General features: G+C 32.1%; 1 protein-coding gene across 1 annotated transcript; it reads left to right on the top strand.

Moving 5' to 3' along the window:
* Window positions 1-5487: 5487 nt before the first annotated feature.
* On the top strand, window positions 5488-14500 carry LOC134281620 (uncharacterized). The gene is made up of 7 exons (XM_062764054.1): window positions 5488-5545; window positions 5885-5932; window positions 6572-6628; window positions 7178-7243; window positions 7564-7626; window positions 7733-7788; window positions 14225-14500. The coding sequence occupies exons 1-7, from the start codon at window positions 5488-5490 to the stop codon at window positions 14450-14452; spliced, it is 576 nt and encodes a 191-aa protein (XP_062620038.1). The 3' UTR covers window positions 14453-14500.
* The last annotated feature ends 2577 nt before the right edge of the window (window positions 14501-17077 follow it).

The following is a 17077-nucleotide window of genomic DNA, read 5'->3' on the forward strand; positions in this document are numbered from 1 at the left end:
ATTTACCCTATCTCGCTGTAGTCTCACTTACGCTCGTCAGAGCCAATGTTAGAGCTATTTTGAACTCATCGGGTTTTATAATTTGAAGAACACCGAAGAATAAAAGGTTCCGAACACATTAGTAGGGGTGGAGTAGTTCATGATAGATTTTGTCATAGATGTTTTCTTTGACCCTTTATTTCGACCTGTCTCCTTCACGTATTATTTATCAATAACTAAGTATTTAATATTTTAAAGTGATTATTGGATGCATCGCAGATTATAAGCTTTTGACAATAAATACAAATATTTTAATTTATTGCATAAATTTCTATCCTGAATCAACTTAATACTTAAGGGCAGACGAGACGTTCTTTAATAATAGATAAAATTTTCTAAGACTCTGTCATTGAAGTATTGTTACTTAAACATGTTTACTCACAAAAAATGAGGTACCTTACCAGGCATTTCTTCAAGATACCAGAGGTAGTTTTTCTTATATAATCCTTTGGGGAAGAAAAATAATTTTCCAATTTCAAATGTTTAAGTGTTTTGATTTAGAAAAAAACTTTAAAAAACTGATTTAGAAATCAGAATGTTATTAAAAATTTAAATATTTTTCATACATTACGAAGATATACAAAACAGATTTTGTGGAACGTCTCGTCTGACCTTAAAGATAGATTTACAGGTATATATTTTTTTCATAAATAATAAATTGATTTAAAGTGTATCATAAATTTATCACGCCTGTGAGAAACATCGGATATCTACAGAATATTTGTGAAAAAAATAATGTTAAAATATATATAATTAAACGATTATTAGTTCAAACTTCACAAACCTACCCCTATGCTCTCAAGTTTTTCTATATCATAATACAATTATAACATAGGTGTTTAAAATATACTCTATATTTAGATTTGAAGCTTTGCAAGTATTTTAATTAACAAACTGTAAATCAAACAAAAAATCTATCCGTCCTATTAAAAAAGTGGGTTTTTTCATGTTTATTATCAAACTCATTTTGCTTAATCAAAAGTTAATGTGAAAGTTTAATTACTGATCTTGATATCTTTATATTTCAGCCCGGAGGACCGGACTGCTCTATATACATATAAGTTAAAGTGTTGTTTCTGGGGATTGAGCTGGGAGCAGTTAGTTAGAATTAAAGGTCTTCTTAACATTAAAGAAATTGTTAATCACCGCGTTCTTTCCTTTTATAAATTACGAGATACATAATACATGTATTTTTAATTCCATTAAGTGAATCTGTAAAAATGTAATAAAAATGTATATGTTTTGCAGGTTTTATATATAAATATACTTATCATTTACCATCGGAAAAACGACAGGTCCTTTGTTTTAAACTTCGAATTTTAAATGTCGCATCAAAACTTACTCTACACAGTTCGTGTTTTACATTCTTAAGGATGACCTTTACTCAGGTTTCAGAAAACAGAAAGGATATTTTAAAAAGTATGATATGTTCAATAAAAAAATGATTTAAATGGATAGAATAACTGAGTGTTATCTCAATATCACTTTAAAAATTTAATATTTTATTCTTTGAAGAAAATATACGGGAACAAAACTCAGTGTATGGTAATGCAGAGGAAATTCGGACTAAATTTTTAATTTTTCATTTTTGTCGAAATCTTTTATTTCTTGCGATATTAATCACAATGTAAAGATTATATGTATTTTAAAACTACAATTTACAAATATTATGTGTTTTAAAGATCATAAATTATATTAGAATGCAAAGAAATAATTAAATTCAAAAATGTGAACAAAAATCATTCAAGACAACATATTTCAATAATTTGATCATTGACCCAATATAATTTTAATACCATGAGAATTAGGGCAACAAAACTAACCTGAGGTTATTGATAATTAAGAGTTCTTATCAGTCAGATTTTTTAAATATTTGATTAAAAATGGGAAAATATATATATATATATATATATGACAGAGGAAATTCGGACTGTAATAATTTTCAAGTTTAGGACCCAAATTCTAATTGTTTCTTCATTTGAAGCAACTCTGTTCCATTGCTATAATATTTCATATTAAAAAAGTTTTGTTACTTGTAATATGTTGTAAGTGAAGAAAAAAATAGTCATAGTATGAAAAATTGAAGTATTTCCCGCGAAATATTCAGGGGCCACTAGCATGAAAAGTTGGTCATCGACCTTATAAAATGAAATTATAATTTAACACCAGATTTGTAGGTATACTATGTGCAATAGGTGGTTTTTCGTTCTTATCAATGGAATTTTTAGTCTTGTGAGTAAAGGTATACCTTAAAGTGAAATACATTTTTTATTATCTAGGTGATTTGTCTAGTTTAAATTTATATTTATACACCCTACATTTTCTTGACGAATTGTTAAAGTTTAAAAGGGTATCGTTTTGTTCGATTTTCATCCGACTATAGGTTTTCAAAATATTCTCGACTATCGTCCCCATCATGTAGACGCATGCCTTTTTCAACATACATGTATCGAAGCGGTTTGATGATCAAAAATCGTTTCAACTGTTTGCTTCATGTATTTGCTGGCCGACAATTGTTGGTTACATTAATGTTTTCTTGTTTTTGATTTTAAAAAACAATAATAAATTGTAATACAAAATCTACATTTAATTTTAGCTCTGACAACTGACTTGAAGAAAGAACAAGGCTTTATTAAAGGTAAGCCCCCACCACTAAAAATCTTTTAAACAAATACATAATTATATTCATTATACAAATATTACATGACTTCGAGGGTGACATACCAGAATATTTGTCCGAAGGTGACAAGAAAGGTCTGGAGTGTTATGTCACCCGATGCCGAAGGTGTATTGACCAAGGAAAGTGTGAAATATATACTGTTAATAAGACTGCTGATATTCCCAGTTCAACAAGTCATTTGTCAATGTCCATATGCATATTATTTTCTCCGAACATGACACAAGTTTAAATGCCGAAGTTAAAAGTCAACTTTAAAAGTCAGTAGTATTTCTTGTAAAAGTTCAATAAGGATAAATAACTTTTTAACATATAGGCCTAAGTCAGCGATATTTTTTTAAAACATATATTGAAACAGGAAATCTGAATAATGTTTTTCAGGTTAGGTCTTGAAATTTCGAAAAAGTTTGTCATGAAGTAAAAATTCGCTGCCCAGTTTATCGTAGAGTTTAACTGAATAAGCACATTAACACAATATAAATATATCTTTTTCCATATGCATAATGTCTTATTTTATCAGATTAAAAAAAATCAATTGATGATATTTTAAAATCAACATTTTTGCAACCTTAGAGCACATTATAACTTCAACAAGAAATAGAAACGCAGAGTAGTATAATATTCGGAATTTATTTAACTGCATGACCGAAAATTACGAAAATTGGTCAGATATGAATGTTTGTTACTGTGTACCAAAATCTGTGTTCAGATTTACTCAACCGTAAAATGTATTACGTCACGTAGGGAAAACGTTAGAAATCTCAAACCAAGTGCAATTTAATGACGAAGAGTTTGTCAACTATTCTTGTTGTACCATTTTATGCACCTGAGATATACACATTGTTTTTCAATATTTACAGACGATATAAATTTCTTTGCAATCTTGGTACATTTTAGCGAAGTTCATTGTGGCCTTCTTTTCGAAATGTCTAATCATGGACAAAGGCAACGACGGGGCACTTTCTTACCTGTTGTCAGAGAGTGCCTAGATTTGTTTAAATTTTAAACCAACTGTGAAGATGACGTCGATGCAAAACAGAACCACGTTAAGATCGGATTTTTCGTTCTAACACCTGTTTAATCGGCATCTTACTACAACAAAAAACGTTATTAATACAGAAGATTATTATAATCATTACAATCACCCTAAAACTGAAAGAAACCAAATGCGCAACTTGGGTTTTAGAGCCGATCAACTTTATGTTGTGTTCCTCTTACAAGCGCATGCGCACCCACGGATTGTATAGCCAGCGATTGAAAATAAACCATATGATGAATTCGAAGCAAAGGAGAATTAAGGCTGTGACAGAAGCGCGGAGGAGACCCTGAAGATAATGAGATTTTTCGATTTTCACTTTTGGGAGGTATCTTCATATGAGTTTCAATAACTCATGAAATATAAGACACAATCATATGGAATTTTGGTTACCTTTTAAAAGACGATTTTAAAAGCAGGATAGAAATATAATTTAATTCATCTCAAAAGTTTACCCTGCGTTACTTTTTCCTTTCAGTATACTTTCAAAAAAGGGGAAAACTTTATTGAATAAATTAATTTTTACTTATCTTGCTTGGTACACTTGTTCGAGTAGTAAAGAACAGTTTGTCAAAATTTTGTGTTATTTTTTGTTCCGCGTCATAGTTTTTTTCACAATTTCAGCAACTGTTAAACAGTTTTCTCTTTCCATTATCTTATTTCCAAACTGAAAGATTTGGTAAGAATTTTACGGAAGAATTTCCTCACAGGTTGCCTTTGTCTCATACAGAGTCTAAATTATTCATATGACCCATGGACTTTTTACACACAAATGTATCAATTCCCAATTCGTCAAACAAACTTTTACTGCTGCTCTGCAACGTTGTTTGACGTCACGTTTTCCTCTCTATTTCATAGAGAAGTTGCCACCTCTGATTTTTTTTCCACATAGCAAACTATTCATTCTTAATTAGGAATATGAAACTAGGTATCATTTTATAATCTGTGTTTCTTTTCATTTTGTGCCATTTTAGAAGGCTTGCCAACAGACATTATTTCAGGTATTAACTGCAAATGACAAAATTTTTATTTTTCCTTGGCTTGATTTTTGTTACCTCAAAATAAGTTGTAGTGGATCATGGTATCTTTTAAATTTTAAATACCAAATCTTGATACAATATGAGATTAAATAAAAAGATATGACAATAGTCATCGAACTTTTCCAGCAACTCTTGTTTATCAATCAATGCCTCAAGTTTTTGTATGAAGGATATGGACATAACGGACGACTATTCAATATCAAAGTCCATAAAGCAATAAAAACTTGGTGCAGAGCAAATGTGTTATAGATTGTATTGACGTCTTCTTCCAGTAAGATATCTAAATATAAAGCGTTTTTCGTATTTCATTTTCGACCCAAAGGAATATTTCGAGTCAAGGAGGAAAATCGATGACAATTTGTATTCATTTTGTTCACGTCCTTGTTATCTCTAATTGTGTAGTTTAATACCTCAACTAGGATTTTTATTACTTTTCATGTAGAATCTTGTGAAAAAAATTCTCTGATTATCAAAACTTCTAAATTATAATTTTTCAAATACTGAATTGTAGTTGATGTTTTTAAAGAAAATTCTATGGTGACTTTTTCTTCCTTAAAAATCTTATGAAGACCTATAAACATGTCATTTACAAAACTCATATAAGCCTCTGATAAGCACAGATCCTCATTTAATACTACTGATTGTAAAACATATTGTATATTGAATTATATATATAATATAAAATGTGTATAATCATGTATTTCGTTTTAGAACTGCAAAAGAATTTTTCGAAAGAAAAAAAGAAAATTGAAGGTTAGACCATGAATTGAAATTGCCCACGGGCAATTAAATGGATTCGTAGGTCTTGGGTTCTTAAAGGAAAATACGTCAATAACATTAATAAAAAAAATATTATTAAACGCCTGTAAATTAATGATCTCTAAAGTATTTATTTTTTATTTAAATTTTCCATCTTTAATACTAGTATTCTGATAAATCATATATGAATGAATCCCTTTTAACTTTACATTTTACATGTATCATTTATTTTTTCATGAAAGACGTTGTATAAGAAATGAGACATTACATGAATTGTATGTAACGTATCTGCACATCATAAGAAATTTTAAAGTATGATGCATTATATTTCAGGTTTAAAGTTGGATATACAGGAGTTGAAAGATCAAATCAATGCCCGTGGTATGATGCACAAAAGTGTTATGTAATATTTGCAATTTGTAACATTAGGTTAAAAGCATTTCTGATTGCACACACAAGTACTCTGATGTTGATATCAAGAAGATGCTTGAGTTTCTGATTGGCAATATCTATGTGGTTTTGGAGACCAGGTCTTCCAACAATCTATTGGAATTCCCATGGGAACAAATTGCCCTCCGTATGTAGCAGTCCTATTTCTGTATTCATATGAAGCAGAATTTTCGAAAAATCTTATGCATGAAAAGCAGAAAAAACTTGTTGTGGCCTTCAACTCGACTTTTAGATATATCAAGGACGTATTGTCAATAAACAATGGTAATTCCCATTCCTACGTCGATACGATATATCCAGGAGAGCTTGAGTTGAAGGACCTTTTAACAGCCGATAACTGTCAAAGGTGTCATAGATTACAAATGTTTGGTCATTCTTAATCAAAAATTATAAACTCTACGATATTTATAAATCTATCAATTCCAAAAGCATTTTTAGAACTTTTTTAAGTAACATATGAATACTTAATTGAATTGAGGGATTGCGCACAAGAAATCCCAGTCGCCCCCTTGAAAGTTTCTTCACACTTTAGCGTATACATGTATATATGTTTTAGAATTTTTTTTTCAGAATTGAATGAGGTCATTCCACGTAAGAATCTTTGGCAACAATTCAAGGAAAGCAATAGTATGTTTGTTATTTTTTTTTAAATATTCTTAAACAAATCATCAATTCATAATACGATTCCTACTAATGGATACTGTGACAATGATATTTGTACAAACAGTAAAATCGGATATGAGAGAATAGAGGGAGAGGGGGGAGATTCCGTCAAATTCTTTCCCTTTTTCTTCGTATTCATATACATGTATCAAGCAGACTTTCTTAAGTTTGTTTTTCTTAATATATCAAGGGCATCAAAAGTACTAGTAACTCTTTTTTAATCACAATCCATTTGTCATAATCAGTTTTTATTTTCCTCCTTAAAGTGCACTCGAATTACTCTTCAAAATATTTAAATTTTAACTGAATATTGGATGTCGCCTCGTTTTAACAATGTCGTTCTTATATTTAAATAATATTTATTTATGAAAGCAATTATTATATAGTAGCTGAAACGATAACATATTCCTCATGAATGTATGATATAAAACCCGCCAAGTAACTTTATTAACAAACAATATCGTTTATTTTTTATTTCCTGTTTCGGTTATTTCAAAGTTGCATTTTTTTCAGTCATCGTAAAAGTAGCTGTGGTGGCTATTCCCATATCGGTCATTGTAGCCATTTATATCATAAAAAGTAAGTAAGAATTAGAAATTTGGTACATCTTTCGTTTCGAAAATGCGTATACATGTACAATAAAATAACGGAAAAAAGTTGTTACTTCCTTATCAATATATTTTTTTCAAGCTAACTGGACATTTTTTTTTTCTTTTTTTTTACATCAGTGAGCCTTTAGATACATTTAAACAAAGTAGGAGTGATTTAATATGATAAATATCACAATTTTATTATTTGAAAATCATAAGCATTGGTGAAGTTTGATAATTTGTGATGAAGATATGGATTTTTTATACTTTAAGATACTGTTAAATGAAATGATTGTCCTTGTTTTATAGGATATTATTTGTCTAAACAAAGGGTGACTGACGCTGAATCTGTCAAGGATAATGAAAATGACAGTATGTACATACATTTTTAAATTCATCAGTTAATTTGATAAACTAGCCATTATACGTTTTAATTACTTTAATTTACCAATATTAAATCTAACTCTTTGCTTTATAGATTTGCTACCTGTGCCATGGCGTCCTATTCACAAAACATTAACAGAAATTTCGGAGGTAACTCTTTCCCAATAATAAACACGTTTTTATCTAAATATGAAGATGGGGGAAAATAATAGAAATATAATTCTCAAATAAACTAGAGATACAGTGAGCACTGAGATCACTAAATGATAACCCTCGCCTTCCATATGATTAAAATTGCACCATCCATGCTTTGCTCTGGAAACCCCGAATAAGTGAGAGATGAAAAATTAAAATAGGAGGTGCACAAAGGTATTATGTAATAAATCCGTGAAAAAACCATTAAATTTAATTCAGTTGTAAATGAGGAGTTACGGATAAGAAATGGGTACCCCTTAATATTATAAAATGAATGATATGTTTCTCTAAGGGAAACCCCGAAATATGCTACCGATCAATAAGTAAAAAAGATGATACACAATGGCATCAGGTACATGTAACAAGGAGTATGTAAAAGTGCCATTAAATTTCATTCACTGGTATAAGAGGGGTTGTGGATAAGAGATGGGTACCCCAAAGCGTAATAAGCGGGACGACTACAAACAGAAAGACAGACGGACATCAATATATACATGTATCCTCCCACTTTCCAAGCAGGAGTATTTTGAAAGCATTAGTTGTTAAATTTTAACTCTTGTCTTGTACAAAAAATTAATAATACACATTGGTGTCTAAAATCAAATGAAATGAATTGGTTTTAATATAACTCGTACTAAAATATAATTAAAAAAAAAATCTACTGGTTGATCATTATTCCCCTGCGATTCGCATCCACTTAAATACAACAAGATGTAATATAAGATAGTAATACAAATATGTAAAACTAGTCAATTTCGAATCAAGATATTAGCTGATATTTTGATGAATGTAAAAATCATATGAACAACAAAACTGTTATAAATAGTTTGATCTTGATTTTCCGAAAAAATAACATTGTCATAAAAAGAACAATTTAAAATTTACACTAGCCCCACAAAATTTAAGTTTTTCTAGCCTAGTGGTTCTTGAAGAGATTTTTCAAAGACGCCACATTATTTTTGTCATTTTTTTAATCATCCTCCTTTGAAAGGAGACTTCACTCTTCGTTTTGACAATTTAGAAATTCCCTTTACTCAAGCATGCTTTGTAGCAAGTTTGTTCTCAATTGGTGCAGTGGTTCTTGAGAAAAAGGTAAATATGAAGAAAAAAATACAGACGGACGGACGGGCGCAGACGGACGGACAGCTTACACCTGATGATCAGAAAAGCTCACATAAGCTTTAAATTCATTTGTGCTTCAAGCTGGGTCAAACTCGAAGATGAAGACCAAAAGCTCCTGAATATTTGAATCCACTGAAAAGTCTTGTCACAATAAATACATGTACTAATATGACGTATAAAAGTCTTAGCACAAACGCCCACATGGCAAAGGTAGTGGTTACAGCGTCAGGAGTTGATCCTCACAGTTCAGGTTCGAATCCCACTGTGAGACGTCGAGATCGGTCCTTCGGATGAGACCGTGTAAACCGAGGTCCCATGTCACAGTAGGTGCTAGAAGTTAAATTTTGTGGTAACCAAAGAAAGGTCATATCACAAAACAAAAAACACAACTTTGAAAAATAAAAGCCATAGCCCCACCCAGTCCGAAGTTATGGGCGTGGTTTAGTTTTTTCGGAGTAACAGACAGCAAGACGAAGGGACAAGTCAAAACATATATTCTCAGAATCTTCGATTACATGGCCACAAAAATTAATAAACACGAAGTAAGAGAATGTTAAATGATCAATGAATAACTAAATAATTCCATTAAAGGATTCAAATTACCATCTGTTTCACAGTATTTTCATACTGTACAATTTACCCTTAGGTTTCTTTCTTCCGTATTCTTGTAGTAGCTTTGTCCAGAACTATTGTTATCTTCGGTGTGTTTCATGTTAAACGTTGAATCATTTCATCATTTCAAAAAGTGACTTGATTTTTATTTAGACTTTTACATTTTCTGCAAACTTTGTCCTGATCCTGAGAAGGCTATTTGTAAGATTTCTTGTTTGTATACAAATGTTAAATTTTTTGTGGACAAACAGAAACACAGACAGAGAGCTAGACGGATAGACGGACAGACAGTACAAAAACTGTATTCCCGGAACTACTTTTAAGGGGGAATAAAAATATGAATGTTGAAAATAATAAACAGTTATTTAACAAGTAAAAAATGCAAAAAATGGACAAAAAAAATCAATTTTTAAAAACAAACAATAAAGCCATTCATTTAATAAATCAATCAATATCTGAATTCGACCGTAATGTAGAATTTCAAGACATATTTTTTTTTTCTTTTTTTTTTCTTTTTTTTTTTTTTTGTCAATTTTATTTTTATGTAAAATGTTCACACGCCTATTTCTGCGTGCCTTACTATCGAACTTGTGTGTATCATTTAACAGGGAATGGGAAATCAAACTTATGCAACAAACTGTAAGCTCTACCCGAACCATTGGACAATAATTGGTATATATTGCATTTAATTCGAAGTATGCTCAAATCCTACTTTTAATAAATAAGTAATATAACAAGAGGCCCATGGGCCTTATAGGTCACCTGAGCATCATGCAACAACTTTCAAGTGATTGAATTTGCGTCATGTTTAAGCTAGATGCTATGGCATTCACAATTTTGAAAGAGGCACCATTGCCCATCATAACTTTACACTTTTTTTCAACATTCATTTCCCAGATTGATACACTTAGCAATTGCTTAGTTTGGTTACTTAATACCCATAGGCAGGGTAGGGGAACAAATATGCATTTCAACTAATCAGTAATATTCAGCAATAATCAGTAGTGCCCCTAACACTGAGACATAAACCTCTGACCCTAGGTCCACACATTGCACAATTTTTAAAAACGTACCCTTGCTTATCAAAAAATAATGTTCGATTAATACAAAGAAGCAGATTTCAAACAATTAATTAATTTTTAAAATATGTGTAGAGTCCCCCCCCCCCTGGTACCCCTGCCCATTGGACCTTGAAATTCACAATTATGGAGAAATGGACCTTGCTCATCATAACTATAAAAGTAGTTCATCTGCTTAATACCCAGGAGAGAAAAACATTTCAAAGATTTAATGTATTTTTACTATATAATATAATCATTTATAGCCCCGTCCTAACACCAGAACCCCTGAACCTTGAGCCATGAAATTCCCAATTTTTGTAGAGGCATTCTTGCTCAACATCACTATGTACTGAATTAGTTTATTAAATACCTAGGAGCAGAGAAGAAGATTTTCAAAGAATTAATTCATTTTTACTTTATAATCAATAGAGCCCCCCCCCCCATCACTAGAACCCCAGATCCTGGGACCATCAATTCATAATCTTTGAAGAGGCACTCCTCCCCATCATAAATATGTATTTAATTAGCTTATTCAATATCTAGGAGCAGAAAATAAGATTTTCAAAGAATTAATGCATTTTCACTAAATAATCGATAGAGCCTCCCACACACATACCAGAACCGCTGACCCTGGGGCCATAAATTTAACAATTTTTAAATAGGCACTTGTTCCCATCATAACTTTGTACTTACTTAGTTTATTCAATACCTAGGAGCAGTGAAGAAGACTTTCGAAGAATTAATAGAGCCCCGCCCGAACACCAGAACCCCCGACCCTGGGGCCATAAAATTCACAATTTTGTAAGAGGGACTCTTATCCTTTATAAATATGTACTTAGTTTATTTACTACCCAGAAGCAGAATAGAATACTTTCAAAGAATAAATGTATTTTCACTATATAATCAATAGAGCCCCACTCTAACACCAGAACCCCTGACCCTGGGGCCATAAAATTCACAATTTTGGAAGAGGCACTCTTGCCCATCATAATAATGTATTTAGTTAGTTTATTTAATACCCGGGAGGATATAAAAAAATTTTTAAAGAATTTATGCATTTTCACTATGTAATCAATAGAGCCCCGCCCTAACACCAGAAACCCTGACCATAAAATTCAAAATTTTGGAAGAAGCACTCTTGCCCATCATAACTATGTACTTAGTTAGTTTATTTAATACCCAGGAGCAGAGAAGAAAATTTATGCAGTTTTACTTTATAATCAATAGAGCGCCGCCCTTAAACCAGAGCCCCTGACCCTGGGGCCAAAATATGTATAATCTTGGTAAAGGCACTCTTGCTCATCATAACTATGTACTTAGTTAGTCTATTTAATACCCTGAAGCAGGGAAGAAGATTTCCAAATAATTAATGCATTTTCACTACATAATCAATAGAGCCCCGCCCTGATACCAGAACCTTTGACCCTGGGGCCATAAAATTCACAATTTTGGAAGAGACACTCTTGATTATTATAACTATGTTCTTAGTTGGTGCTTTTATTACTCAGGAGCAGAGAAAAAGATTTTCAAAGAAATAATGCATTTTTTTACTATAAAATCTATACAGCCCCACCCTAGTACTAGAACCCCTGACCCTGGGGCCATGAATTTCACAATTTTGGTTAAGGACTTAATGCTAATTATAATCATGCCAGCAGTTAGACTGTTTGGTGTCCAGGAGTAAAGAAGATTGCACTAATTTTAGTGGTTTTGGCCCCACCTCTCAGGCCCCGGGGGGGGGGGGGGCAGGGTCCATGAAATTCCCAATTTTTGTAGAGGCATTCTTGCTTAACATCACTATGTACTGAATTAGTTTATTAAATACCTAGGAGCAGAGAAGAAGATTTTCAAAGAATTAATTCATTTTTACTATATAATCAATAGAGCCCCCCCCCCCCCATCACTAGAACCCCAGATCCTGGGACCATCAATTCATAATCTTTGAAGAGGCACTCCTCCCCATCATAAATATGTATTTAATTAGCTTATTCAATATCTAGGAGCAGAAAATAAGATTTTCAAAGAATTAATGCATTTTCACTAAATAATCAATAGAGCCTCCCACACACACACCAGAACCGCTGACCCTGGGGCCATAAATTTAACAATTTTTAAATAGGCACTTGTTTCCATCAAAACTTTGTACTTACTTAGTTTATTCAATACCTAGGAGCAGTGAAGAGGACTTTCGAAGAATTAATAGAGCCCCGCCCTAACACCAGAACCCCCGACCCTGGGGCCATAAAATTCACAATTTTGTAAGAGGGACTCTTATCCTTTATAAATATGTACTTAGTTTATTTACTACCCAGAAGCAGAATAGAATACTTTCAAAGAATAAATGTATTTTCACTATATAATTAATAGAGCCCCACTCTAACACCAGAACCCCTGACCCTGGGGCCATAAAATTCACAATTTTGGAAGAGGCACTCTTGCCCATCATAATAATGTATTTAGTTAGTTTATTTAATACCCGGGAGGATATAAAAAATTTTTTAAAGAATTTATGCATTTTCACTATGTAATCAATAGAGCCCCGCCCTAACACCAGAAACCCTGACCATAAAATTCAAAATTTTGAAAGAAGCACTCTTGCCCATCATAACTATGTACTTAGTTAGTTTATTTAATACCCAGGAGCAGAGAAGAAAATTTATGCAGTTTTACTTTATAATCAATAGAGCGCCGCCCTTAAACCAGAGCCCCTGACCCTGGGGCCAAAATATGTATAATCTTGGTAAAGGCACTCTTGCTCATCATAACTATGTACTTAGTTAGTCTATTTAATACCGTGAAGCAGGGAAGAAGATTTCCAAATAATTAATGCATTTTCACTACATAATCAATAGAGCCCCGCCCTGATACCAGAACCTTTGACCCTGGGGCCATAAAATTCACAATTTTGGAAGAGACACTCTTGATTATTATAACTATGTTCTTAGTTGGTGCTTTTATTACTCAGGAGCAGAGAAAAAGATTTTCAAAGAAATAATGCATTTTTTACTATAAAATCTATACAGCCCCACCCTAGTACTAGAACCCCTGACCCTGGGGCCATGAATTTCACAATTTTGGTTAAGGACTTAATGCTAATTATAATCATGCCAGCAGTTAGACTGTTTGGTGTCCAGGAGTAAAGAAGATTGCACTAATTTTAGTGGTTTTGGCCCCACCTCTCAGGCCCCAGGGGGGGGGGGCAGGGTCCATGAAATTCACAATTTTTGTTCCCCTTCAACAAAGGATGCCTTATGCCAAAATTGGTTGAAATTGGTTGAAATTGGTTGAGCGGTTGCAGAAAAGAAGCTGAAAATGTTCAAATATTAACACACGACGAACGAAACACACCCCACGACGCACGACGACAGACGAAAACGGATAGTTTACTCAGTTGACCTAAAAATAGATACTCTGTGGGTGTTTAATTTCGATATGGTAAATGTTTATTGATATATGCGTTATTGACAGTTACTGAAGCCGTGTCTGCCACTTTATAATGCAACATATTACATCGCGTCTTATTTAACACAAAGTTTGCATATATATCATAAACGCTATCTTATGAAAGTTTCTTTTTCTTTAAAAAATATCTGTAGATAAAAGACGATCTTATGCAAAGCATATCGGCGGAATTGAAAAATCATGATTCTACACTCAATATTTTACTTCTTGGAGAAACTGGGAGTGGAAAATCGTCCTTTGTGAATGCATGTTTCACAGCTTTGTTACAAGAAGAACAATATATTGCAAGGGCTACAGCTGGAGCAATGACTAGCGATAGTGTAACTCTACGGGTAAGTCTTCTGACACATTTTATTAATTAAATGATAATCAATTAAAGGACTTCTTGAAGGATGAACTTTTTTCTCTTTTTTTTTATTTCGATCAGTTTTACAAAGGTATATATACAGTTCCGAACACTTTTCAAGCGCACACTGTTTTTCGCACAAATTGCGGTCACATTCATCTTGTAAAAAAAAACATTATCGAACTTCAGTATGAGACAAAACAAGATTATGTATTAAATGTCAAAAGTACATATTCTTTTAAATCATTATCTTAATTTTTCAAAGTCGATGTTTTAAAGTTTAAAGATAATTTGATAAATGGTGTGGCGTTACATTTGTATGATTCTACCAAAAGTATTTACCAAAAAAATTCTAACTTTCTTTGATTCTATTTATTTGAAATACTCAAATTGACTTCCTTAATATATAAGTATTTTTCTAAGGACATTGCTTATTTTCCGTATTTTTCGTGGTTTTGTCGAAATATGGCAGCATAAATGACAATGCTGGATGATGGAATAAAGCCAAAAGATATAAAAATATACCAAAGAATCGTTTAAGAAATTTAAAAGACAATGTGTTGACCATCTTTTTTCCTTTTTTTCTTAGTTTGGGATGGGGGTCAGAAAGAATTTTCGTGTTTTATATAAATTTTGTTTTGCTAATAAATTTCCTCGATGGAACCTGATCACACCTCTGATGTTTTGGAGGACTGTGTCGCTCTGCTCCTATTTTGTATTGTTTTATGGACGTTGATGTTAAAATCTGTTTGTTATCTCCATATCCTTTATCTTTGATCTTGTGTCTACTTAGTAGATTCGACCCTTATTATATACAGTGTCGATGTTTTTTTAGTGCCAGCTATATATATGCAAAAAGTGGAATCACCATTCATAGGAGCTTTGCTGTAAAAGATATACGAGGGTTGATCCAAAAGTAATGTCACAGTGCCCATATCTTTAATATTTGGCGCCATATTATCAAATACAATAAATCAAAAGATACACACATATAAATCAAATCAACATTGAAATTTTAATTTAATAATGTTTATTTGAATTTATTTTATAAATGATTTAAACATGCAGCATAGTGGGTGCCGCCGCGTCACAACGGAACGTCACTTTTAAAGTGTATTTTTTTTTATAATAAAAAGACATACATTAAAAAGATTTTAAAAAGCACTTAATCTCTCATTTTTTAAGAAGACACAACTTTCGTCATTTTTAAGTCTTTAATTGAAAAAAATGACAGCATTGGTATTTGTGATCATAAACATTGTTTTTTTTTTAATCTGTTGAATTAAACAAATTAAAGGGATTGTCGAAATAGGGGGGAAATGGTTCGACTAGTTGTAATGCATTTTGCTTCAAAATAATGGAATGATCACAAGCGACAGGTTCATTCATTAATCAAACTTACATTATAAAGAATGTAAATAAGACAAATCTAAACAGATGAGTTCAGCAATTTTGGGCGGGTGCTTGGTCACTGAATGATCTGCAGAGGAAAAGAAGACCAAAAGACAGGATATTAGACGGCAAACGTCCAATGGTGTCTGACGTTATCCAAAAAAGATAGCCGTATAGAGTGTCATGTGAATTTTTTAATTTGTCTTATGCTACTGTTAACAAAATTTTAACAGAAGGCTTAATCATGAAAAAAGTAAGTGTATAGTAGTATCAAGAATCATGAAAGAAAGTGGAATTGGTGAAAGTGTTTGCGAATTACATATTTTTTAAAAATAAAACAAAGAGGAACGATTAAAAGTATGACGGTGCTTATTCGTCATATAACGTTATATTTAGTAGCGGCGACTACCATAAACGCACATTGTTTAAAATCCGATATTTTGGAAAGTGTCATGTTTCTTTGTCAGGTCTGATTTTGAATAAATAAAGCTTCCATCATGTATAATTTTGTTGGTTTACGTCAATTTATAGCAATTTCATCAAAGTTTCGACATTACTTTTGGATCAACCCTCGTATAATCCCCATTTTCATTTTTTTTTCAAAATATTTAAAGTGTTTTCTATGGATGTCTTTTACTAGCTTCAAAGCTGGGTATTGAAAACTAACATTCTTCAAAAGAAAACTTAATGATTTTTTCCGATTTATATCTTTTTAAAACTTGATCTAAACATTTTTCCAAGCCTTCTTACAGCGGTCATCATTCGAACAAATTTGAATATAAAGAAGGTTATACAAAAAAGTTTAACTTTCTTGACAACTGGCTACTGAGAAGATTTTCAAAGATGAAACCAAAAACGTCAACTAGTTATTTAAATTTTCCCTTTGAAAAAATGTAGTGGGATAATTTAAACAAACTTGTATCATATTCAAATAATAAGCTTTATGGCAATTTTTTCATGCAATTGGTGTAGTTGGTTATAGAGAAATTGAAAATGATGTCGACACTTTTTACAAACAATCCCTCAAAAATAGGCTTATTTGATTTATTTATTCCTTTGTGCTCCTTGGGGAGCAATGGTTTGAAGCAACCTTGCGCCATCAAACTCTGTTTTGCATTATGTTTTTGACATGAGTACAGGCCAATCCTACCTCTTTTGCCTACGACTACGGATCCTCTTTAGGTGGGTATTGTCCCCTCCCCCTCACCATCTTTACTTCTGGATTCCAATCCAGGGCTATATTCGTGAT

The sequence above is a fragment of the Saccostrea cucullata genome, unplaced genomic scaffold (assembly GCF_032062105.1).
Source record: "Saccostrea cucullata isolate Sc308-1 unplaced genomic scaffold, CSIRO_AGI_Scuc_v1 ctg5468, whole genome shotgun sequence".
NCBI classification, from domain to species: domain Eukaryota; kingdom Metazoa; phylum Mollusca; class Bivalvia; order Ostreida; family Ostreidae; genus Saccostrea; species Saccostrea cuccullata.